Genomic DNA, 26,625 nt, shown 5'->3' on the forward strand with positions numbered 1-26,625 from the left:
TCAACAGTGTAAATGAGGGAACTCCTAACACTAATGGGAAGAAAAGAAGAAACAATAATTCAATCAACCAGAAAATCGACATAATTACATAAATTAACAAACCTCTCTCAAAAATAACCTTAAATGTAAATGGGCTGAACTCACCAATAAAAAGATACAAATTAGCAGACTGTACTTAAAAACAGATCCAGCTCTTGGTTGTTGCCAAGAAATGCACCTAACTAGCCAAAATACTCACAGAGAGCAGCAAAAAATAGACTTATCAAGCAAATGGAAACCAAAACAAGCTGGCATAGTTATTCTGATAGCTGATAAAGTATATTTCAAGCCAAAATTATACAAAAGATTTTAAAAAGTTTTATTATATATGAATAAATGAAACAATTCATCAAGAAGTATACAAAACTGTTAGTCTATATGCACCAAACATTGAGGGCTCACAACTTCATAAAAGAAGCATTAGTGGGCATAAAAGGTCACAAAAGCCCTGGTTCAGTAACAACTAGTAAGGTTGAGTTTTCCACCAACTCTCATCATTGGGTAAGACATTCAACCTAAAAAATCAACAACAAAAAAAAAATCTGAATTAAGTTACACCAAAGGTCAAACGGATCTATGGTACCCACATAATATTCCACCCAACAGAATCAGAACACTCATTCTCAACAGTCCGAAAAAGCATGTAAATTAGACTTGGAAGCTAGCAAGACAACTCAGTGGGTAAAGGCACTTGCTGCCTGTTGACTCAAGCTGCATCCCAGTAACCACACTGTAGAAGGGAGAGCTGATTGCAGGAAGTTGTCCTCTGGTCCATACTCTCCCACCAGGGCACATACATGCCCACACACAGAAATAAGGTGAGAAAAAGATAATTAATTAGCTAATTTAAATAGGCAACATTGTAGTTTACAAAGCAAATCAAAAAAAATACAAAATATCAAAATTTTCTTATCAGGTCACAGTGCAATAAAACAGAAAATAGCAAGAAAATACAGAAACTACATATACATACTGAAACACATCCTGGTCATCAATGACCAATAGACCAATGAAGAAATTAGGAATAAAATGTTAAAATTCCTAGAATCAGGGGCAGGAGAAATGGATCAACAGTCATGAGAGCACATGTGGACTCAAGTTCATCTCCCAGCAACTATTTGGTGGCTTAGAACCACACATAACTGCAGTTCCAGGGAGCCAAGTCCCTGCTCTGGCATCTGTGGGCACCAGGCACACGCATGGTGTACATACAGTAGCAGAGTACTAACACACGTAATAGAAAGAAGCCTTTCTTAAAAATCCTAGAGTCAAATAAAAACAAAAGCACAATTTCCTAGAATCTTTCTTTACAGCTAAAAGAAAATTTCATACTTAAACTTACATTTTAAAAAAATGACCAAATTAATTTCATTACAATGATACAAGGATGATTCAATATATAACCACCTAAATACACATTGAAAGAAACCACACGGTCATCTCAGTGGTTACATAAAAGGCCTCTAAAAAGGTTCAACAACCCTTCATGATTAAAAAAAAAATTAATTTTAAAATTATTTAAAAAAATATGCCTCAGGCTGGGTGTGACGTCTTTACTCAGTACTTAGGAGGCAGCAGCAGGCAGGTCTCTGTGAATCTGAGGCCAGCCTGGTCTACAAAGCAAGTTCCAGGGATGTTACACACAGAAACCCTATTTTGAAAGACCAAAAAAGAAAAAAATCCTTATAGTAAGTATTATAATACAAACTTATAACAAACATACTAAATGAAAAAAACTAAAATCAGAAACAAGTGTGCACATTCTTTCCTCTGTTTCAATGTAGTATTCAAAGCCTTATCAGCTAGAGCATTAATACAGAGAAAGTCAGACCACAAATAGGAAAGAATGAATCAAAGCACTCCTACAGGCAGTCTGATGGAGACACTTTCTCAACTGAGGTTCCTCTTTCCAGATAACTCTAACTTTTGTCCAGTCGACAACAGGAAGTACTGTCATGGACACTGACTACCACACTGCTGACAGGCAAGTCAATCCACGCCCACTGGTTCAGCGGGTGCTGTGGAGATGTCCTGCAGGTGTGACAAGGCTGTGAGACTCGCACTCCCAGAGGCATGCTGACTTGCACAAGACTGGGCCTCCCAGGTGTGAAGAGAAGGTAATCAGGCCTGGGAGGGGACAATTAGGAATAATGAGGGTAAATATGTTCAAAAATATATACATGTATGAAAATTTCACAATGAAGGGCATTATTATACAAAATTAATATATGCTAATTAAAAACAAAAATAAGAAAAGAAATAGCCAGTAGATACTTTAATTGTAAAATACTTAGCAATCAATGAAATCCAATTTAAACTACTCTGATATTCAATATCACCCCAATCAAAATGGCAAAAAGCAAAATCAAAAATCAAGAAAACAAACAACAAATACCAGCAAGGACGTGAGGGAAAAGGAACCTTACTCACTGCCAAGTCTGCCGACCTGAGCGGGCTCACTAGCACCTACTATGGAAGGACAGAATGGACTCCCTCGGGCTGTCCTCTAGCCCGGCAGCTGTGCTGCAGTATGCACATGGACACATACACACATACGAGTAACTAATAAATTTTAAAATCGTAACTATCACATGACCCAGTTACATCACTTTTGAATAGGCATGAATCTTGTTAGAGCTAACAAAGACAAGGCTGGATTAGGTAACACGAATAAGTGAGACAAGTATATACAAAGTTTTAAACAATTATAATTTGGTCTGGAAAGAGGTGGTGTTACTTGAGACAACTTTGACTCCATCTGAGAAACAAAAGGTAATAGAAAATGCTATCTGGAGGGGAAACAATTACTCAATATTCAAGGGAAAAGGGAGAAATACTAGCTTCCCAATTGGTCAGCAATGGTCCCTATACAAGCATCTAAATGGAACCCTAATGATAGATGGGGCTCTGGAATATAAGGCATCATCTCTATTCTGTCTTAGTGTCCAGGAGACCGAAGTTAAGCCTTTAAATTATTCACAAATGACTACTATCTGCCAGAAGAATAAAAAGGCCCTTTTAGCTTTCCTGTAGAGGCTGAGCCATGAAAAAGTATACCAACATAATGGTGAGATCACAGGAAGACAACCTCTTAAAGGATACATTTTTTTACTCAGTCCCTGATATTCAAAACAGGTTTCAGAAGTTGACTGTTGGGTCAAGCAAGCCACTAAATGATTTGGCTCAGGCATTTTATAACTGAGATCAGAAGCTGGGGGAAAAAAAAAATGGAGAAAAAAGGCAAAGACAAGTATCATAGGAACTGCTTGCTGCTATGGGAACTCTTCCAGGAACAGTGTCCAGGTCAGAGGGCCCTGCTTCCCTTTAGGGGGAAAAATGGGGTTTTTAATGTTTTTTATGTGAATGGGTGTTTGGAGTTCACATATGTCTGCATACCACATACATACGGTTCCTGAAGAAGCCAGAAGAGGATGTAAGACCCTTAAAACTGGAGTTAAAGATAGTTGTTAGCTGTGATGTAGGTGCTGGGAACAGAACCCAAATCCTCTGGAAAAGCAACCAATGCTCTAAAACAGTGAGCATCTCTCCAACCCCAGGTCTGCTTCCTCTGTGAGCAGAAGGGCCATCTCCAACAGTGCCCTCAGAGACTAAGGCAACCCCCAGGACTCACTCCATCTGTAAGGACAATCACCAGAAGACTCAATGCAGACTGAATAGACTGAAGTTATCTTCTCTACGCCAGTCTACTTGAGGAGACCTGGACAACCTTGACGGTGGGAGAGCACCAGAGCAGTTTCCTTGTCCACAAAGAAGCCCAATTCCCAACCTCCCCTGCTTTCCTGACCCTAGAACCCAATAAAAGGCTACTATTTGTAGGGCATATATGGGCCACACCCTTGAAAGACATTTTACTCAGCTTCTTGCCTGCTCCTGGGTCTCCATTTCTATCCTTTTTAATAATCCCTGAGACCCCCAAGTCCCCTCATGGGGAGAGACCTCTTGGCTAAAATGAAGGTTAAACTCCTTCCCTTAGAACAGTATTATTAATTGTTCTTGATGGCAGCCAAAACTGATGTTGAAATCCGAACAGATGGTACCAGCAGGTGAGGAAGCTGCCCCAGTGGCCAAGAGCTTGATCCTCAGACAAGAGAATTCTCTCAAGAGAATCCTGATTCTCAGACAAGAGTCAGAGGAACTGAGACTGGGCCTGGCATGGGCTTTTGAAACCTCAAAGCCCATCTCCGGTGACACATGACGCTTCCAACAAGGTCACACCTACTCCCACCTCATAACCCTTCCCAAATAGTCCCCCTAACTGGAAACCAAGCATTCAAGTGTCTGTGGGGACCATGCTCATTCAAAACACCCACTATTGAAACAAGAGGCTAGGAAGAGACTAATCCCATAATCAAGAGGTTCAAAAGAGGTTTATTGGTTGAATGCTTACATCTCTATAACACACCAATCCTGGGAGTCAAGAAGGGATCAATTAACCAGAAACTGGTCAAAACTTCATTCTCATTAACAAGGCTGAGGTCCCCAACTCCTAGGCTCTAATGGCTCAGATTCCCTCAGGCATCACCTTCTATTCAGTGTTAAGACCTCAAGAATGCCTCCCCGACTCCATTACCCATTCCATTTCAGAAACCCACAGGACAAGTCACCTAGACTGTTAGGCCACAGGGATTGAGACACGCCACATCTGTTTGGGCTATCCCTATTTCGGGACTTGATAGATCAAACACATTACCAAATATGTGGATGGCCTTCTCTTGGGTGGGCCCTGAAAAGTAATCCTCCTGGCCACTAAATCTCTTAAATTTCTTGGCTGAAAGAAAACAGAAGGTGTCTCAAAACAAGGCCCACTTTACCAATGCAAAGTCACTTACCAGGGTCTAATTCCAATAAAGAGTACCCGGGCCTTGGGATCTGAATGTATTCAGCCTATTTTAAATATCCCTTCCCTTAGACTCTGAAACAAGAAGTCTTCATGGTAGTTTTAGATATTGCAGAACTTGAACTCCTGAAAATGCTGGACTAACTAGGCCTCATTATCCAACTTTAAAGGGAACTCAAAGGCATTAAAATTCTATGGATCCGGGCAGGTGGTGATGTCACACACCTTTAATCCCAGCACTCAGAAGGCAGAGGCAGGCGGATCTTTATGAGTTCAAGGCCAGCCTGGTCTACAGACTGAGTTCCAGGACAGCTAGGACTGTTACACAGAGAAAAATAAAAAATAAATAAATAAAAATCTATGGATCCCCACATCTCAGATGCTTTTCAGAAGCACCAAGTCTTCCACTTTAGGACTATGCACTCAGTGCCATGTTCCATCTCCATGTGCCAGAGAAAGCGGGTAGCTTTGGGTGTGTTCACACAATTTGTACATTAAGTACAAACAGACAAGGGGTGGCTTGGTGGTCTTTGGTGAGTTGGATTCTTGATCCCTGAAGTACGAGCCTGGGCAGCACAAAACAATACTGTCTATTTTACTGGGTTGGGGCATGCAAATTCAGATCCTTGAACTCAATTTAACCCTCTCCTAAAAATGTAAATTTCAAATTCCTTGGGTATAGGATAGGGTCACAATCTACACTAGTACAAAATGTGTAATCAAATAAAATATATAACTCAGGATATATAATAACGTTAAAAAAAATGGCAGGCTAGAGAAAATGCTCACTGGTTAAGGTCACTGTGGTCTGCTCTTCCAGGGGACATAGGTCTGATGCCCAGTACCCACATGGTAATTCACAACAATCTATATTCAGGGGGGGTCTGACACCTCTTCTGGTCTCCACAGGAACTTAGTTGGTACATAGGCATATACCTAGGTAAAACACCCATACATACAATTTTTTTTAATGTTTTAAAGATAATAGCAGTAGGTTAACAGAGACTAAAAAGTTCCTCATAATAAATTAGCCCTATATTTGGCTCTTTCTTCCACGACTCCACAAAAAATAAGTAACAAAAAACCATTACAAGCTATCATCAGTGCAGTGATGTCACACACCTTTGACCCCAGCACTTTGGGGGCAGAGGCAGGTAGAACTCTGTGAGTTTGAAGCCTGCCTGATCTACGTGGTGAGTTCCAAACCAGTCAGGACTACAGAGTGAGATGTCATCTCACTAAAAAAAAAAAAAGGGGGGGGGGGTAATAGCAATATCAATGAGGTCAAAACATTTAAAAGACCAGTGAGGTTACACACATGTAACTCTAGCATCTGAGAAGTGAGTGAAGGCAAGAAGAGCTCAAAGTGACTGAAGGGACTCTGCCAACTCAAGCAAGGCAAACACAGCTGTCAGGCCTTGCCCTTCTCCCCCATTCCCTCTACCTTGCTTAAAAAAAACAAAAGAAAGGAAGGAAGGAAGGAAGGAAGGAAGGAAGGAAGGAAGGAAGGAAGGAAGGAAGGAAGGGGAAGGGAAGGGAGGAAAAGAAAAGAAAAGAAAAGAAAAGAAAAGAAAAGAAAAGAAAAGAAAAGAAAAGAAAAGAAAAAGTTAGATTACATTCCAACCTAGCCACCAAGGTCTATTTGACCACTTCTTCCTCCTGAAGCTAACTACCAAGATCCAGTTAACAAAGTATTGAAAACAAGCAATCAAAAGTCTCCTTTGGCTACCCTAATTAACATTATGTGAGCCAAATTAAAATTAAATGCCTTCCCCTAACCCAGGGTTCCCCTTTTACCTTTATAAACTTCCATTTCCCTCAACTCCACCCCCTCCCTTGCATCGCCACTACTCAGTCTCACGACCACACTTTCTGTCATGCCGTTCCCACAGTCTCCATCTGGTGCCTCTCAAACCTCTCTTTCCTCAACTTCTACATTCAAGACTCAGCTAAACCTGCTGAGACATCTCGCTCTCCAGACACTGTGCTATGTTCTTTAGAATACTCTGGAAGTTCCTTTCAAAGGGAGATAGTTTTCAATCTATGTGGAAGACATATGTTTTTTAAATTATTTCTAAAAAGTTACTAAAGATATAAAAGTGCCAGAGATCTATAATACAGAAAATTATTACAGAATATCAAAATTAACGTTAAAAAACAAAGACCATATAGCTTAACCTCATGTCACAATTGTATACAGCCAGAGACCTTGGAGTCCTTTTTCTCTTTTCCCTCCCTCTCCCCTCTTCTGCCCACACAGTCAGTTAATAGTCAAGCCTTATTCCTATTATTCAACCCACGGCTCTGCCAATCAACCCTACTGTGGAGGAGTGAAGGCTGGGAAGTGTCAGAAACCAACTGAACACTAATGGCTGAGGAAGAGGGGTCTTACAGTGAGTACTAATGGCTGAGGAAGAGGGGTCTTACAGTGTCTTTTCTACGTGCAAGCTGCTTTTGCAGACAATCATTTTATGACAGAAGAGAGCAGATCCAAGTAAAATAAGCCATTGTTGAGCCTTCTCGGTTGTTTGCTGGGAGAGGGTGCTTTTGAACAGGGTCTACTATATAGTCCAAGCTGGCCTGAAATTCTCAAACTCCCCCTCAGAACCCTTAGTACTGGGACTACTGGTATGTAGCACCATGCCCAGGCATCTCTGAGCTTTCTCTTCAGAGGATCCATGCTGTTCATCAATGGCTAAGATCAGGGGTTCAAAGACAGACCATGGCTACATGAGACCTTGTCTCAAATCAAATTTTTTTAAAAAAAATGGGTGTTGGTGGGTGTACACACAGGTGCACACGTTCACTATAGACTGATTTCCACTTTCTTAGATATACCCACTAAGCAATGAGCTAACACAGGCTACACAATATCCCATCATGCTACCTAGAAGAAAAAGCCTTCCATACAGTAAGCAACTAGTAACTACTGTTTAATGAGTCTCCTAACCACCTGTTCAACACAACCCAACAGCGACACTTTCTAGAACAGAAAACTTACCGCACTGATACCAGAATTCTGCCCCCACTTAGGACTACAGCTCCAAACCAACCTTTCAACAATTCTTCTAGAGATCTTCACGAGTCTAGCTCTAGCTTCGCCCTCTTCTCTAATCTAAATGTCACCTTCTTAGTTTGGTTTGGGGAGGATTTGGGTTGTTTTATTTTTTGAGGGGAGGGGGAAGGTTGAAACAGGGTCTCTCACTCTGCAGCCCAGGCTGGTCTAAAACTATTAGCCCCAACTACCCTTAAACTTGCAGCAATACTACTGCCTCAGCTCCTGAGTGGTGAAATTATTGACATTGAGCCTTCATGCCACCATAAGATGAAAATAATCTTTATTTTTGATTTGCAGTTGTTTCAACTAATTTTATTTTTAATTATGTGCATTTGTGAGTATGTGCACATGAGTGCAGGTGCCTACAGAAGCCAGAAAGAGGGTGCTGGATCCCCTGAAGCTAGAGTTACAGGCAATTGTGAGGCACAGGACATAGGTGCTGGGACCCGAACTTGGGTCCTCTATAAGAACAATACTCAACTCTTAACACCTGAGCCAGTTCTCCAGCTCCTTCTGTTTTTTTTTTTTTTTTTTTTTGAGATAGGGTTTCTTGTGGTCAAGAATGGCCTTGAACTCCTGGCCCTTCAGCCTCAGCTTCCCAAGTGTTGGGATTAATGTCACGTCACTGCTTAAAACTTTCAGTGCCTTCCTTATCAGGTTCAGAGAAAAAGGCCAAAATCACTGATACGGCTTGATGAGGCCTTGCTTGATCTCACTCCCACTACCTCTCTACAGACTGCTCCCCCTTCGTCTGTCCTACAGCACCCAGGCTTGTGAACTGCTAAGGCTAAGAACCATTCTCCTTCGCATCCCTCTGGCCTAGACACAGGACACTATCTTCCCTCCTTCCTTGCCCCAGCTTTCTTAACACTTTTCACATCACAATCCTAATGTTTCTTCTTTGAAATAACAAGCTACACAGAGGAACTTCGTTATGCAATGTGTTTTCCCTATATTATTTATTATGTTTCTGTCTGTGTGTGTCTTTCTTTACTTATTTATTTTTGGTTTTTTGAGACACAGTTTCTCTGTGTAACTTTGGCTGTACTGGAACTTGTTTTGTAGACCATGCTGTCCCTGAACTCAAAGATTCATGTACCTCTGCCTCCTTAGCGCTGGGATTAAAGGCATGCACCACCATGCCCAGCCTTATTATTTATTTGATTACCGAGAAAGACAGATGACAATCATTTGAGGAAAGTATATACATCTTACTGACAAAACCACTGGCATGCATAGTAAGAGTATAAAGTTGCTGAGTGAGACATGATGGCTCACAGCTTTAACTCCACTCACAGGAAAGTCTAAAGTAGGACTTGAGGCTTCAAGGCCAACCTGAGCAACTAATGAGACCTTGTCTCCAAAAAGCCATACTGGAACCCCAGCACACATCTGTGACCTAGCACTTGGAAGGTGGAGGCAAAACGATCAGGAGTTCAAGGCCAGCCTGGACTACATAAGACCAGAAAAAAAATAACTAAACTTTTAAAACCAAAAAGATAAGTAAAATGGCTCAGTGGGTAAAGGGGCTTACCACCAAGCCCAATGACCTGAGTGTGATCCCAGGACACGCGTGGTGGAAGGAGAGAGAACTGCATCTCAAAAGTTGTCCTCTGACCTTCACATTCATACAATGGCACATATTTGCTCACAAGCTCACACAAGCAAACACAAGACACACACTCTCTCTCTCTCTCTCTCGCACACACACACACACTCACTCACACACTCTCTCTCTCACACACACACACACATACACACACACAATGCAGTTTTAGGTTGGTGAATAACTGAACAAGTAACTACTATATTCCCACCATGAAGCACATTGCATACTGTTAAGATACATTTCATTTTACTAAGCATTTATTTTGAACTCTGTGATTTTAACTTAAACATAGAGAATTTAGCCAATTTCCTCTGGGATCTTCATGGTACTCTGTGAATGCTCAAAAACAATTAAAACAAAACAAACTAGAAAGACAAATTGCCACAATTCAGTAAATTTTAATATTATAAATTTTAATGGAACTTAGAGCTAGAAAAACAAAATGGATTTTCGAACTTTTTAAAAATAACATGGGGCTAGAGAGATGGCTCAGTGGGAAGAGAGTGCTCTTTCAGGGGACCGAGGTTTAATTCCCAGCACCCACATGGCATCTCACAACTGTCTGTAACTCCAAGGTCTGACACCCTCACACAGACACACCAATGCACACTTTTTTTAAAAAGTTTAAAATGACATGGTTTGAAAGAAAAATTAATTCATCCAAAGCCTCTCTTTACAAAAGTAATAGATGCATATAATAAAACAGAGAGCCAGGTATGGCGCTGGAGTCCTACAATCCTAGCGTTTGGGAGGTTAAGGCAAAAGCATCAAGAACTGAGTCCAATTCTTCATCTTTAACAGAGCAGTTCAGCAACAGTCAAGATGTAGGTCTTCGAGAAGACCCTGACTCACAAGACCATAGATAGCACTTGACGTCAAGGCCAGAGATATTACCAATCTCATCATAATCATCATCACCAACACATCTGATGTGATTGTCTAACAGCTGTAGGATGGCTGCAATCTGTCCAACTACAATATCTGTAAGTTTACCCTACACTTAGTGCAATGCCTGAACAGTGGTATCAATTGGTCTGTGACAGCTTGTCCTAAAGTACAACTAGGAAAAGATGAACTGTAGTTCACCTGCACGCCTGTGCACAGCAACAAGCACACCCAAAAAAGAAGTCAAGTGATGCAGCAGGAATCTGTCATGCCTATGGCTTCAGTACCCTAGTTATAAAATCCCTGAAGTTGACTGGGGAAAAGAGAATTGAGAGGTCAACCTAATGAGATCCTGTCAAATCAAAGAGGTAACGAGGATGCCAGACAAACAGCTATGATGTAGGAGTATCTTCTATCTATCTGTTGCTTTCATTGGTTAATTAATAAAGAAAACTGCTTGGCCTGATAGGTCAGAACATAGGTAGGTGGGGAAGACAGACCAGAATGCTGGGTGGAAGAAGGCAGTGAGGCAGATGCCATGGTTCTTCGACCCAAGACGGATGTAGGCTAGGATCTTTCCCGGTAAGCCACCATTTCGTGGTGGTACACAAATTATTAGAAATGGGTTAAGCAAGATGTGAGAATTAGCCAATAAGAGGCTGAAACTAACGGGCCAGGTAGTGTTTAAAAGAATACAGTTTGAGTGTTGTTATTTCGGGTGTAAAGCTAGCCGTGCGGAAGCCAGGCGGGATGAAAAGCAGGCCTGCTCACCTCATCACTACACAGCTAAAACAAAAAATACCCTCAGTTACTTTCTCATTTAGTCACTTCTATTTTTTGATGTAGGGGTGTGTGTGTGTATGTGTGTGGTGAAAAGAGAGATTTATAAGTACCATGGATATTTACAATGGATTTCTTTTTTTACGTTTATTTGTGGATGTATAAATGTTTGTGGCAATTAGAGGATAAGTAATGAAAGTTAGTTGCCTCCTTCCACTATATAGGTTCCGGAGAAAGAACTCAGGTATTCAGGCTTCAGAGAAAGTGTTTAGCTCATGGCTCCCAACATCAGATTTCTTTTCTCTTTTTAATTTTCATATTTATTTAATTTATGCATGCCTGATGACTGTGAAGACCAAAAGAGGTCATCAGATCCTCTCAAACTGGAGATAGCCACCATGTGGGTACCAGGAATTGAATTCAGATCCTCTATAAAAATAAGCAGTGATCAGCCGGGTGGTAGTGGCGCACACCTTTAATCCCAGAACTCGGGGGGCAGAGACAGGTGGATCTCTGTGAGTTTGAGGCCAACCTGGTTTATATAGCTCATGCCAGGACAGGCTCCAAAGCTACACAGAGAAACCCTATTTCGAAAAACCAAAAAAAAAAAAAAAAAGAAGAAGAAGAAGAAGAAGAAGAGGAGGAGGAGGAGGAGGAGGAAGAGGAGGAGGAGGAGGAGGAAGCAATAATCATAACTGCTGAGCCATCTATCCAGTCCAATAAAAGATTCCTTTAAATCCAAATTGAAACATGCTCAAATTAAAAATGACTACTTCATTATAGAGCAAAATTTATTTCTCACTCTTTCCTAAAAATCATTTTGAACAAGTCTAAAATTAACCATATAACTAAGTTTTGGTAGACACAGACTATAGAAAACAGATACAGAAAAAAATTTTAAATATACAGAACAAAAAGCCTCTGGATCTAAATATCTACTCAAGTTTTTTTTTATTATTATCATTTTTACTTATGTGTGTTAGTGTGAATGTCTCCCACATGTGAGAAGTGAGAAGATGTCCACCAAGGCCAGAGGAAGGTGTCAGATCTTGGAACTGAAGTTACAGTCAATTCTGAGCCATGTGACATGGATGCTGGGATCTGAGTTCAGGTCCTTTGGAAGGACAGCAAGTATTCTTAACCACTGAGCCATCTTTCCAGCTCCTACTTTTTTAGTTATATGTATGTGTGTGGTATGTGCATATGCAAGTGCCCTCAGACGCCAAGAGAGAATGTTGGATTTTCTGGAGCTGGGGATATAGGTGGTTTTGAACCACCTAACGTGGGTGCTAGGAACTGAACTCAGGTCCTCCAGGAGAGTGCTGTTCTCTTAGCCATCTCCAATCCCTCTATCTAAAATTATTAAAATAATACATACTTAGTAGTATGTCAAGAAGATTCAGGCACAAGTAATGTTAAATTTTTATGTGATGACTAAAGCCATATAGCCAGTATCTTATGATACTTAAAATTCAGGCTTCCATTACCATGGTCTACTAAATTAACCTGCTATAACAAAGGTTCTTTAGTGTGGTCTGCTTCTGGAAGGAGATATTCACAAGATCAAGGTCAAACTTTTTTCCCCAGACTGGGTCTCCCTATGTAGGTCAAATTCGCCTTAACTTTACAGCCCAGCACTTGGGAGGGTGAGGGAGATGGATTTCTGTGAGTATGGCCTGGTCTATACAACAAATCCCAGGCCAGCTGGCGACATATACATAAAGCAAGACCCTATCCCAATTCCTCCCCACAAAAGCTGCTAAATACACAAAAGCTGTCCTTGTTACATGATTGTTGCCTTTAGGAAAAAACAGCTATACAACTTATTGTAAAACGAGACCATTTTTTTAAATTATCTTTTAAACAACTGACACACAAACTACTATTTTCAGGCTTGAGTATTGGTAGACAGTCTCCAGCTGGCTAAAGAAAAACAACAAGACCTGTCACAATAAATAAAGCTTTGAAGCAAAAAAAAGAAAAAGAAAAAGATTATGAAAACATATTTGTCAACTTGAGCTCGAAAGCTTTTCAATATTTAAAAATTTTTCTATGATATCTTGGTAATGTTAGTGAATATGATTTTTTCATGTTACATATAGTTTTTCCCTGAGCTCCAGCATGGCCAACTGGTCCATGTGCTTAATAGGTATCTCATAGTTTATATAACCAAAACAGACACCTTCATATTCTTCTCCCTGCAACCCACCCCCAGGGCCCAACCATCTGCTGCCATCTAACCACATGCTTAAGGAACACGGTGGTGCTCAAGACACGAGTCATCCTTAGATTCCTTTCTCTTACACCATATGCAACCAGCATATCCTTCCAGTGTGTCTGAAAAACATGCATGGTACAATTCCTCATTCTCATACTCTCTACCTGCTTATACTCTCCCTGCTGGCTAATTCTGCTCTCACCTCCTCAATCTGTTTCCCATTCAGCAGCCTAATTCTTAAGAATTAAATCAAGCCCAGCACAGTAGAACACACTTTTAATCCTAGCACTCAAGAAGCAGAGACAGGCAGATCTATGTAAGTTTGAGGCCAGTCTGGTTTACATACTGAGCTCCAGGCCAGCCAGAACTACATAGTGAGATCCCGTGTTTAAAAAAGAAAAGTGAGGAGCTGGTGAGATGGCTCAGTGGTTAAGAGCACTGGCTGTTCTTCCAGGGGACCTGGGTTCAATTCCCAGCACCCACATGGCAGCTCACAACTGTCTGTAACTCCAGTTCCAGGGAATCCGACACCTTCACACCAATGTACATAAAATAAAGTTTAAAAAGTGAACAGACAGTGGTAATGCAAGCCTTTAATCCCAGCACTGGGTAAGCAGAGGCAGGCGGATCTCTGTGAGTTCAAGGCCAGCCTGGTCTACAGAGTGAGTTCCAGGACAGCTCCAAAGCTGCAGAAAAAAACCTGTATCGAAAACCAAATAGAAAAAGAGAGAGAGAGAGAGAGAGAGAGAGAGAGAGAGAGAGAGGGAGGCACACACAGCCTTTGCGAATGGCTCCGGATCACTCTCTCTCTCTCTGCGTTATCTCCCTCTCCATCCCCAGTACATCACCCTTAGAAACACGTTTTTCTCATTTCCTAACAGTGCCACTTTGTTTGCCTTAGATCTTCACAAAGCAGGAATCTTTTGAATCCTGCAAATTTCTGCTTGAAGGTCACTTTCACAGGGGCTGTGGGATGGCTCAGTGGTTAAAGGCATGACTCCTCTAAAGGACCCAGATTCTATTCCCAGCATCAACATTGGGCAGCTCACAACAACCTGTAACCACAGTTCCAGGGAAGCTGGTGCCCCCTTCTGGCCTCTGCAGGCATTACACACATTCCAGCAATCATACATAAAAAATAGGCAAAAAGGAAGTTATTTTCAAAGAGTAATAATAACTGCAGAGCTGAAGAAGTCCGTCCTTCCAAATCCTGATCTTCTAGCTCCCATCTTACTGCTTACGGATCTATTTGAAATAAGCAGCTTTTAGTTCATTTCCGGTTTTTTGGTTGTGTACATGTACATGCATGTACATGTCCCCCTGTCCCCCTAATTGAAAATTTCCTAAGGGTACAGTCTTTGTCTAAGTCACTCTTATCTCAGGAGCCCAGAATAGACACAATAAGCAAGTATTAATGTATGAAAGAGTAGGACAACTTTTCATCTGGACAAGGAAAGCACTAGTACGTAATAGCCATCAAAAGAAACAAAGTTTCTCAGTCAGAGAACATTAACTAAGATACAAAAGTGAGTTTAAAAAGAAAAATAGGAAAACTGAAAGCCAATGTGGTGCTTTGAATGAGAATGATACCCATATAATCATATATTTGAATATTTGGTCCAGTTGGTTAAGCTGTTTGGGAAGAATTAGAAGCAAGTTCAAGAATAGCCCTTGTCTGCAAAGAACAAAGGACAAAACAAAGAAAAATTACCCAAAGCAAGTTACTTAAAAGTCAGGTGTGCACCCATAAGCTGGCACTAGCTGTCTGACCACCCCCATCCCCAGCACCCCCACCCAAGACAACTTGAGATAATCATGCTAAGACTGCAGCTCCCAAAGGAACAGTCCCAGCCAGGGCTGTCTGAATACTGGGACCAGGTTGTACTATCACAGGTCAGAGGACTGCTGCCCCAGGACAGGGACTGGGGCTCTACCACAGCTCGTCTAAGACACAAGCCCTAACGACTGTAACTGATGTTAAGGGACAAGACTGTGAATGCTCTAAGCACTTTTTGTCTTACAACAAAAACATGTTGCTTTTTTTTCTTTTCTCTTTTTGTAAGAGTACAGTTATAGCCAGTGGTGGTACACGCCTTTAATCCCAGAACTTGGGAGGCAGAGGCAAGTGAACCTCTGTGAGTTTTGAGTCCTGCCTGGTCTACATGGTAAGTTCCAGCCAGGGCTGCTACACAGAGAAACCTTGTCTTGGGGGGGAAAAAAAAGGAAAGTTCTACCTTTTCCACCTTGCCCTTTTCCCTTCAAACCCTCCCAGCTTCACACTCTACCTTGCTCTCTTTCAAACTCATGGCCTCTTTTTCTTTAATTGTGTGTGTGTTCGTAAATACATAAATACAACCTGTTTAGTCCTTATGTTACTTGTATGTATGTTTTCAGGGCTGACCCTTTGGTATTTGATAACCAATTAGAGGAAACAGAAGAGGCTCTTCTCTGAAGAAGACTATTTCTCCCCAATTCCTTAACTGCCTGTAGGTTTGGGTTTTTTGTGTTTTGTTTTCCTTTTTTGCCTGGAGTTGAGGCCTTGTGGGCTTTACTCTTCTTGTTCCCCTTAGCTGTTCTGGTCACATGTAGGCAGGCATGTTGGCTTTATGAGTGTAGCTTCTGCCATTTCTAAGAAACAATCCCACATCAAACTTCCTGTTCCTCTGGCTCTTTCAATCTTTGCACCCTCTCCTCTACAATGATCCCGAGCCTTAGGCTCACGAGTTGTGCTGTAGATGTAACCGTTGGAACTGGGCACTCAAACACTGACATTTCTGTAATGTGCCTCTATTGCAAAGAGAAGTTTCCTTGTTGAGAGGTGAGGACTACAAATAAGGATCAATATTTAGAATATATCTATGTGAACTGTACCTATTCAAAAGAGGAGGTAGAAACTTGTAAAAGCTAGAGGTGGCAGATGACTCCAAGGAAACAGTGTCTTCTAGACACAGCAGGCTGATACACATAGAATTCAGACTGTGACAGCACACACAAAACCTGCACAGTATCAAACCAGTCAAAGAGCCAGCAAAAGGGAAGGTGAAATGGACAAAGTTCCACACTAAACTAAGACGCTATTTGCAATCAACTACACTCCAGGGCAAGTCCAGGCCCAAGAGTGGTTGACCAAGTTCACCAACACAAAAGTCAAAGCAGACTCCATGTGGTTTTTTTCCACCTTTTCTTTTGTTGTCATTTTTTGCCTTACTGGGATCTTTTGTTGTTGTTTTGATATTCTCCTTTTCTTTTGCTTTTTGTTTTTGGAGGTTCCCTGCTCATATACACACACTGGTCAGGACATAAAATGGATCTGAAAGAGTTGGAGGAGAAGGATAATATGATCAAAATATATTGTATGAAAAAATTATTTAGAATGTAGTTAGGGACTGTGCTGGTTTAGAAAGGGGTGGGTATAGGTGCTCTTCCAAGATCCATGACTTCACTAGCTCTGGGGAGTTGGCTCGGTTTCCAGCACCAGGCATGATTTCCTTCTTGTGGAGCAGGCCAGAAGGCCAACAGACTGCTTTTTCTTTTTTTTAAGTGACTCACTTGGTGAGTCAGCTGGGAGACATTCTCCAGTGCCGCCTCTCCTCATATTGGAGCATTATATTCCGTTTTTAAAAGGTGTGGTGGTTCACACCACTGTCCCAGCAGCAGCACTCGGGAGATAAAGGGTGGAGGGTGCCCTGAGTTTTAGGTCAGCTTGAGCTACAAGATGAGACCTGTCTCGACCAAAACAAACAAAGAAACAAATCCCCCCACCCAGCCCCAATAAAAGAAAAATCATTTTAAGTCATTTAAAAATAATCAATTGAGAGACTGAAATATGGTGCAGCCGGGGAAAGTGCTGGCCAGTGAAAGCATAATAAACTGAAAACCAGGTTCTCAGAACCCACGGTGAAAGGAACAGACTAACTCTTGAAGTGGACACTGGCACACGCACAACTCTCTCTTTCCCTCCCTCCCTACACACATACACACCCCTACCTGATAAAAAGTAAAAGAAAAAAATAATAATAATAGAACCTGTCAGGTAAACTAGTAGTAGTTTGGGGCAGGAACAAGTTGAAGGACAACACAGTTGTGAGGCAGCTAGCTACTGGGGGAAGATCAGGAGTTCAAGGTCATTCTCAGCTACCTAACAAGTTAGAGGCCAGCCTGGGCTACAGAGGGAAGAGAGAGAGATAGAAGGGAGGAAGAAAAAGAGGAACAGAGGAAGAAACAAGTTACTTGTTTTGTAGTTGGTTTTTTTTTGGGGGGGGGCATTTGTTTGAGTCAGGGTCCCATTCTAGTCTAGTCCAGGCTGCCTAGAACTCACCCTGTAACATAGACTGCCAAGAACTCCTGGTGATCCTCCTACCACAGCCTAAGTGAAAGGATTTACAGGCAGTAGCCATCACATCACGCTACACTTACCAACAATAACACATTACCCTTCTTGGATGTTCTATTTGCTCTCAGATTCTCTTACAAACACTGATATACTATCAATTAATCCTGAAAATTTTTCTAAGCGAAAAAAATTAGTAGAGCCAAGAGTAAGAGTATATGAGTATATATATATATATATATATATATATATATATATATATATATGAGTATATATATATATATATATATGAGTATATACCACAAAAAACAATCTCAAAGTCTGCTTTCTAAAGATAAGTATATACTATTAAAATTATCAAGTCAGCTATTTCTTTTTACATCAAAATTCATTAATTGTTATTTTTACTACTACCCTTTCAATGCTGCACTCTGAAAAGACTGAGAGGAAAGATCCTCCCTAAAACAAACAGCACCTCCCAGCAGTGACCCAGATACACAGAGGTCTGAGAGAAAAAGCCCATCTTTGCTCTTTATTGCTGAACCCATCAAGCCCGCTGGTACTACTCACTGCTGTTGCATCCTGTGTTAACAAGAGACCACAGTCACTGCTCTCCAAGAATCCTCCAGGCTTTCAGTACTGAGACTGCTGGGGCAGTCAGTCCTGTGGGCTGGGCAGCTACCTAGTGTGAAGCTTCTCCAGAGCAGACACAGCCCATACTGTGTAAGACAATCTAATGCGTTCCCTTTGAAATTCATGTTCACGCAATTGGGTCTTTCTCTAGGAGCCCTGACTAACACGCCCCGCCATCATGAGTTGAGGGTCAGTTTCTACATACTCTCCACTGCAATGTGCTGCCTCATCACAGGCACAAGGGCAAGCAACTATGGGTCAAAACCTAGAGCAGAACATTTCCTCCACATAAAAATATTTCTTAAAAATTTACAAAAAAAAAAAAGTTCCATCAGTTCTCGCTAGTAATAATCCCAAAGAGACTTACTGAGTATATTTTAGTGCAAACTATTGTCTGGAAGCTTGTATTAAAACTAACTTTTACTCTCTTTTTCCATTTGTAATTTTAATGTTGAAAGTTTTTTGGTTTTTTTTTTTATTTTATTTTTTGTGGTACTCATCTGATTAGTCGTGGTCTGGCTTTCTTTTTTAAGACAGGGCCTACACAAAGACTCTGTAGATCAGGCTAGCATCAAACTCACAGGAAATCTATGTGCCTCTGCCTCCTTTATGCTGGGATTAAAAACAAGTACTACCACACCAGGCTCTTAATTCCTCTTCTACACTGTACTTTCTCTATACTTCTTGGTGTTCTAGAAGACACGCTTAGCTCCTCCAGGATACGGCTGTTTACAGTACAAATTTACTCTTAGTGAAGTTAAATACTAAGACCTAGATAGCTGTGAGTCAACAAAGAGTACATTTAAAAAACTGGGGTAAGAGGTTGAATCTAATATCAGACTATGGAAATATCATTCTATAAATTCAGTGAGAACAGTGTTCATATGAAAAAGATAAAAATTTCAGTTCAATGTAAATTTGAGACTATCTGAAAAGTCTTGATTGGAGTACCACACATACATATATTGAGATAGGATCTCACTACACACATACACACAAACACACATTGAGATAGGCTCTCACTAGGTAGCCACGGAACTTGCTATGTTTACCAGGCTGGAATCAAACTCCTAGAGATCTGCCTGCCTCTGCCTCTCTAGCGCTAGGATTAAAGGTGTGCACCACCATACCCAGCTAAGAATTTTTAATTTTTTTAAATCATGTGTATGTATATGTGCCTGTATATTGAGCATTTGCAATTGAGTACAGGTACCTATACAAGTCAGAGGTGTGAGAGCTCCCTGGAGCTGGAGAGAATTACAGGAGATGTGAGCCTCCTGATAGGGGTGCTGGGATCAACTTGAGTCCTCTGGAAAAGCAGTCTACTCTAACTGCTGAGCTCAGTGAAAAGCTAGCCTAAGACTTACTGGCAAATCTCCAGACCACATACCTACCTGCTCTTCTAATTGCAGCTAAAAACTTCGAATGCATTTTAAGACTGGCGCAGGATCTGAGAGGCTCCCACACCTGTCCAACAGGTCTACCTACTGCAGTAATACTCCTAAAAACTGATACACAAGCTATTCCACCCATGGAGTCTGTCACAGCTGAGGAATCTGAGTCATTAATAGTACGGCCAACCAAAACTTACTTCACTCTTCTGAGTCTTAAATTCCTCATCTGTACGAGGGCACTCCCTGTGACAGACTGTTTATAAGGAGTAAACACAAACTAGAAGAGATTATAACAGATTATTGATCCTCAATAAGCAGGATCAATCAGGACTGGTTCTCCTTATCTGTGTGTTCAACAATCATGTATTAAACCTACAGCTAAGCCAAACTATTTTAAAGGAATCTCCATATGCTGTACATACTTTCTCGTCACTATCTCTTAAAAACTATTGTGTAGGAAAATGTAAAAATTTAGGGTTAATGTGATAGCTAAGCAGGTAAAAGTGCTTGCCTCCAAGCCTGTGAGTTCAAGCCCCAAGATTTCTACACTGGAAAGAGAAAATCAACTCCTACAAGTTGTTCTCTGATCTCCATAAATTGACGGTGGCACATGTGTACAAACACACAAATAGTAAATGCAATTTTTAAAAAATATTTTCACAGAACTTAGACTGTACTCAGTATTGTAAGTAATCTAGAAATGAGAGAACGTAATACACACAAGAGTATATATGTAGGCTGGATGCAAATCTAGGACAAACCACGAAGAAGAATTGAGCATACAAGGTCAAAGAAGGACACATATGTTACCTTCATTACTCTAATTACTTTCTTCACACAAGACAGGGTTTCTCTGTGTAACAGTCCTAACTGTCCAGAACTCACTTTGTAGACCAGGCTGGCCTCAAACTCAGAGATCTACCTGTCTTTGTCTTCCAAATTCTGGAGTCAAAGGTGTGTGTCACCACTGCTAAGCTCACACATTCTTCTTGAGGAACCTTCTTGGAGAAAGTAACCATTTCAAGTTTAAAAGGAACTTAGTACTGGAATCTGAAGATTCGTGTTTGTTCCAGGAATTATTACTAGCTATTGAACTTTATTTAGATATCTAATGTCTCTGAACCTAGATGGCTTGTCTGTTGCCCAGGAGGAAGAAAAAGAGGAAGATGAGGAGGAAAGGGCACACAACAAAAGGAAAAGCAGACACAGAGGAGAAAGAGAGAGCAAGCATTGGTGGGGACACACACACACACACACACGAACACACATACACACACACACACACACACACACACACGAACACACATACACACACACACACATACACACATACACACACACACACACGAACACACATACACACATACACACACACACACACGAACACACATACACACACACACACATACACACATACACACACACATACACACACACGAACACACATACACACATACACACATACACACACACGAACACACATACACACATACACACACACACACACACACGAACACAAACGAACACAAACACACCGCTTGGGCCCAGAAGTTTGAGGCCAATCTCCTTAGTCAATATAATGAAACTGCTTTCAAACATTACTTTTTTTAAGTTTCTTTAGATTTTTTTACATGAAGTCTTGCTGTGAAGGCTAGGTAGACTAGTCTCAAATTTCTGATGTGAAAATTATGATCCTCCTGCCTCAGCTTCCTGAGTGTTGGGTTACAGGTATTTACCACCTTCCCCATTTCAAAATAAAAAGTTTAAAGCAGGAATAGCACTTTTAACAATGAGTACCACTTATAAACAAGCAATAGCAACACAGTTAAGCTTCTGCCAACCTCAAACTATTCCTGAATGTCAAAAGTTACCTCCTTTCCAAAATTAATGTGCATTAAAGAAGCAAATGTTATGAGAGCTTGATTATTTCACATTAGCATGTAAAACTAAGAATTAAAATGTAATTGCAGGAGCTTCTGGTGGTGCATGCACACAAACACATATACAGAGCAAGAAACACACACATAATTTAAATCAATAAAAATACTTTTTTATAAAAAAGCATTTGCCAGTCCAAATGAAGTTGATTAAATTTCAGCCAGAAAATTTAGAAAGTGAAGTTCTAGGATCACCAAAGGCCAAAAGTTGGAAAAGAAAGTATGAGGACCAATTCCTTGGAACAGTAACATAGAAACTGCTGGCTCTTGAAAATGATAATCACGTGGAAGGCACGTTTACATACTAACCCTAACTTCTCAAAGACCATTCTAGCCTTTCCTGAGCCAGCACAATCTTCATCCCAGCAACTTTTCCTTTATATCTACTGTTAATTTAATTTTCTTTCCTTCCTAGTCCCTCAAGGTCAAAACAGTAATAACTCTAAAGTATCTGTCTATGCTCAAGGCTCAATGGTCCTAGGGTAAATCTACCAGGGGGAGAAAATGTACTCAATCTTACACCAAACAGAAACAGCAAAGGCCTTTCTAAATACCAATATAAAAATAGCTGAGAATTTTAATATTTTGTTTGGTTGGTTGATTTTTCAAGACAAGGTTACTCTGTGTAACAGCCCTAGCTGTCCTGAAACTTGCTCTGTAGAGCAGGCTTTGCCTCAGAGATCCGCCTGCCTCTGCTGCTTAAACACTGTGATTAAAGGTATGCACAGCACACCCCACCTCCCTTAACATTTTTAAGATGTGTGTGTGTGTGTGTGAGCCTATGCCCACAGACGCCAGCAGCAGCATGAGAGCCCTTGAAACTGGAGTTCCAGGCATTTTGAGCTGATGTGGGTGCTGAGATGTGAACTCTGGTCTGGTCCTCTGTGAGAGCAACATGTACTCTTGACTGCTAAGCCATTTCTCCAGCCCTACTCATAACTTTTAAACTCCATCCTTTTTAAGGCAACTTAAGAAATCTTTTAATAAATTTGGCTTTTAATGACTCAATTAAGAACTAAACTCAGCAAGGCACAAAGCACTGCAAATACTCCCTCAACTTCTCAGCAGAACAGGCCTGAATTCTCGAGATATAAGGAAACAACAAAATAATTATCATGATAAAACTCACACAGCAAAATTAATATCTCACAGTAGGTATGATAATTTTGATGAGACAGAGAATCTCATAACTCCAGACCAGCCACGGCTGCATAATGAGACCCTGTCCCCTCAATAAACTTTTTGCACAAAAATATAGTAGCTATACTTCCAATCACAGCACCTGGAGGCTAAACAGTTCCACCAGCCTGGGCTAGAATGAGGTGTGTCTGAGAACAAACACAAACACACACAAAGCAAAGAAAAATAACGACTTACCCTAATTAGGGCTATTATCAATTAAGATGGGTTGTGCTTAAGTGGGTGTGTCTATACACTTATTTGTGCAGGTCCCCATGTAGTCCAGAAGAGGGTGTTGGGTCCCCTGGAGGTGGAGTTGCAGTGCAGGAAACAAGCTGGAGTTACAAGTGCAGTGAACCCAAAATGCAGCAATTTCAAGGCTTTTCATGCTAAAATAACTTGCACATTTTTTAGTATCTATAAAATATAAGATCACTTTTCTATCTTTACACTATATCCACATTTCTATAAGATCTTAAAGTGTATTTAATGTATCTATTATTAGATTTACTCATTTTCTAAGTGTTTTGCCTGCATGTATATATGCAGACCGTGTGTGTCTGATGCCCCCAGGGGTGAGAAGAGCCCATGGATCCCCTGGAAAAGTCCTTAAGGATGGTTGTGAACCACCATGAGGATGCTGGGAATTGAAACCAGGTCCTCTTCAAAAGCAACAACTGCTCTTTACCACTGAGCCATTCCTCCAGCCCTTAAAATGTGGTTTTAATCAGCTATATATAGTTTTCAAAAACAAGTAATACAGTAGGCACAGCAGGCATTCAACAAGTGTATCGGCAGATCACCAAAGTCAAAGGTTGGAAAAGAAAGCATGAAGACAAATTCCTTGGAGGACTGCTCCAGATTAAATGTTACTAATATGGACAGTGACAAATATTCAAACAATTCTCAAAACAGTATCTCCCTCTGAGAATAAAACCTAAAGCATGTGCTAGCACAGAAACTACTGGCTCTTGAAAATGATAATCACACGGAAAGCACATTTACATACTGCAGGTCTCAAGCACCCTAACCCTAACTTCTCAAAGACTGCTCCAGTCTTGCCTTATCAACCAGAAGTGAGTTTCTAGTCTCCTCCGATACAAAGAAATCTACTACTTCATTTGCATCTCCTGCAAACTGTTAGTTTTTACACAATCATGAGACCACAAACTACTGATACAATTCACTTACAATCAGTAATAAACACAAGCAAGCATCTGTCATAGTCAAAATGCCAAGAATTTCTAGATAAATTAGTAAGCAATTTCACATTGTATTTAAAGACTAAATAATGTCTGCTAATCTTTTTTATTCATATTCTTCTCTACACTAACTCGGGTTAGAAAGAAATGTCAAGAAAATAAAGCAACCACTATGACATTACTGAGTGTCAATCCAACAATCCAATAACATTTGGAGGAAGATAACTATAAGACATTTTCCCAATGAATTTCCCTATGAATCATTCGTGCTTTATAATAACGAGTATACATTATCCTAAAGCGGAAGTAAATATGATGATGAGGAGGAAAAACCCGACTTGAAAACCGCCAAGCACGCAGATTTCCAACCCTTCAATTAAAAGATTTTTAAGATGAATTCTATCAAACCCTTAGACTCACTCCCTGCACCTGATTGAGGGGTCTGTATAAATGTGACTCGTGACATTTTTTTTTAATAAATAAAAGGCACACCCTCTAGGATGAACTGACATAATCACCCAACCCCACCCTCACACATCCCGCTTTTCCTTTCCCAGAGCCTTTTCCCTGCCCATTCCTCTCGCAGCTGTCTGGGCACTATACTCATCACATTCGGCAGAGGGGCTACAGCAAGGTGTGGGGGACCAAGGTGACCAAGGGAGAATGCGGGATCTCCGAAAGGGCTTAGGACAGGGGAAGAGTGGCTGCGGGGTCTCGGGGCCGACCACAGCCAGGGAAGGCTGCAGGGTCTTGGGACGAACCTGGGCCAAAAGAGGCGGCGCGGAGTAGAGCCCGGCCAAGACTGCGGAGAGCAGAGCAGAGCCCGGGCAGGGGAAGACTGCAGGGAGCACGACCCGGTAGGACAGGAGAGGCTACAGGGAGCACAAACCCGGACAGGAGAGGCCGCAGGGCGTACGACTCGGCTAGAAGAGGTTTCGGGGAGCACGACCCCGGCCGTGAGAGGCTGCAGGCAACAGAGACCGGGCAGAGAAACTGCGGGGTCTAGGAGCCAGGGCAGGCGACTGCGGGAATCAGAGCTCGACGGGGGCAGGCGGTCCGGGCAGGCTGCGGTGAGCACGGCCGGGCCAGCAGCACAGCCGGGCCCGGGCAGGCTGCCGGGACCTCAGCCGGCTGGGCACACTGGGAGCGGCGGCGGGGCCGGCAGCGCCCGCGGCGGCCCTGCTCTTCGCCCATTTTCTCGCGGCGGCCACTTCCTGTATCGCGGCGGCCGCGGCCGGGGCGGAGGGTGGCGGAGTAGGGCAGCTCCCACCGCGCCCAGCCTGCCCGTCGCCCCGGCCGCCCCCGCCGGCCGCCCGCCCGCGCTCCTCACCTGTATGTAGTTGTTTTCACAGTAGTCCGCCACCCGGGTCAGGTTCTGGTAACTCTCTATCAGCGCCCTCTTGCCAGACGGGATCTCCTCCTCTAGTAACATCTGCAGCTCTGCCATTTTCCACCCCTCCGCATCGCTTCCTCTTCGTGTTCAAGAAACAGAGGCAGCTGGGTCCGCTGGGGACCGGAGCGCCGCACAGACCAGACTCCAACCACCCACCCGCCCTCCGCCGGGTATTGTGGGACTGCACCTCCTCCTCTTCCTCCTTACTCTCCCCGCCCCCCTCCGACCGGGACTCGCCGCCGCCAGAGCCTCACTTTCTCGCGAGAATCATTTCTCCCTTGACAAGGAGACTTCACCCCCTCCCGTGGCATTGCTTTCTGGGAATTGTAGTTTCGCCCAAGCTAGCTGCGCATGCGTTCAAGGAGGCTCCCGAAACTGGAAGGAATTTAAAGAACCAAAGCAGCTCATTCAGGTTTAAATCTAGAATCTACTCTAGACCCGGAAGATGGCGCCACAGGGTGATCTAGGCAACGTAATTATTTCTATGACAAGACTGAAAATTGGCCGAAATTAATTAGAATATGCCAGTAAATCAAAGGCATCCAATCACATAAGGATTAAAAACAGACTGAATCCTGACTTCAATTTTGTGAGAGATATGACTAAGACTTTGCCTTCGTATACCCCAATTCATGTAAAACTTAGAAAACAGTATCAGTTCCAGGTGTGCATCAAACAGTGTGCTTGATACTGCAGAAACAAATGGAGCAAGGATAGTTTGTAGACTTAAGAATTTAAAGAAAGCAGGGCGGTGGTGGCGCATGCCTTCAATGCCAGCACTTAGGAGCCTAAGCCGCTAGATCTCTGAATTCACGGTCAGCCTGGTCAACAGAGCAAGTTCAAAAATCTGACACGAAAAAAAATACTAATAATGAAAACTTGCGGCACACCTTGTGATCCCAGCACTGGGGCGGGGGGATGGGTGACGAGGAACTGAAACAGTCCGGGCTACAAATGAAGGCGATGTCAAAGAGAGAAAAATGAAGGAGAAAGAGATGGAAGGAGGCTAAAATTTAAAATAAGCAATTTTTATGGTTGTCAAGTGACTCAGCAAATAAAGGCATTTTCTCAGTTCAAACCCCAAAACTAAAATGGTGGAAGGCCGGAACA

General features: G+C 41.9%; 1 protein-coding gene across 10 annotated transcripts in view; it reads right to left on the bottom strand.

Moving 5' to 3' along the window:
* Abi1 (abl interactor 1) overlaps window positions 1-25,779 on the bottom strand; it is a 98,217-nt gene extending 72,438 nt beyond the window's left edge. For 5 of the 10 annotated variants that reach the window (XM_075970654.1, XM_075970651.1, XM_075970646.1 and 2 more), the window contains exon 1: window positions 25,453-25,779. In XM_075970654.1, the coding sequence (XP_075826769.1) occupies window positions 25,453-25,569 (117 nt within the window). In that variant the 5' untranslated portion in view covers window positions 25,570-25,779. The remainder of the gene's footprint in view (window positions 1-25,452) is intronic. The other 5 variants (XM_075970655.1, XM_075970653.1, XM_075970649.1 and 2 more) reach the window with 1 other exon arrangement.
* Window positions 25,780-26,625: the final 846 nt, after the last annotated feature.

Source organism: Microtus pennsylvanicus, chromosome 4 (assembly GCF_037038515.1).
Source record: "Microtus pennsylvanicus isolate mMicPen1 chromosome 4, mMicPen1.hap1, whole genome shotgun sequence".
In the NCBI taxonomy this organism is placed as follows: domain Eukaryota; kingdom Metazoa; phylum Chordata; class Mammalia; order Rodentia; family Cricetidae; genus Microtus; species Microtus pennsylvanicus.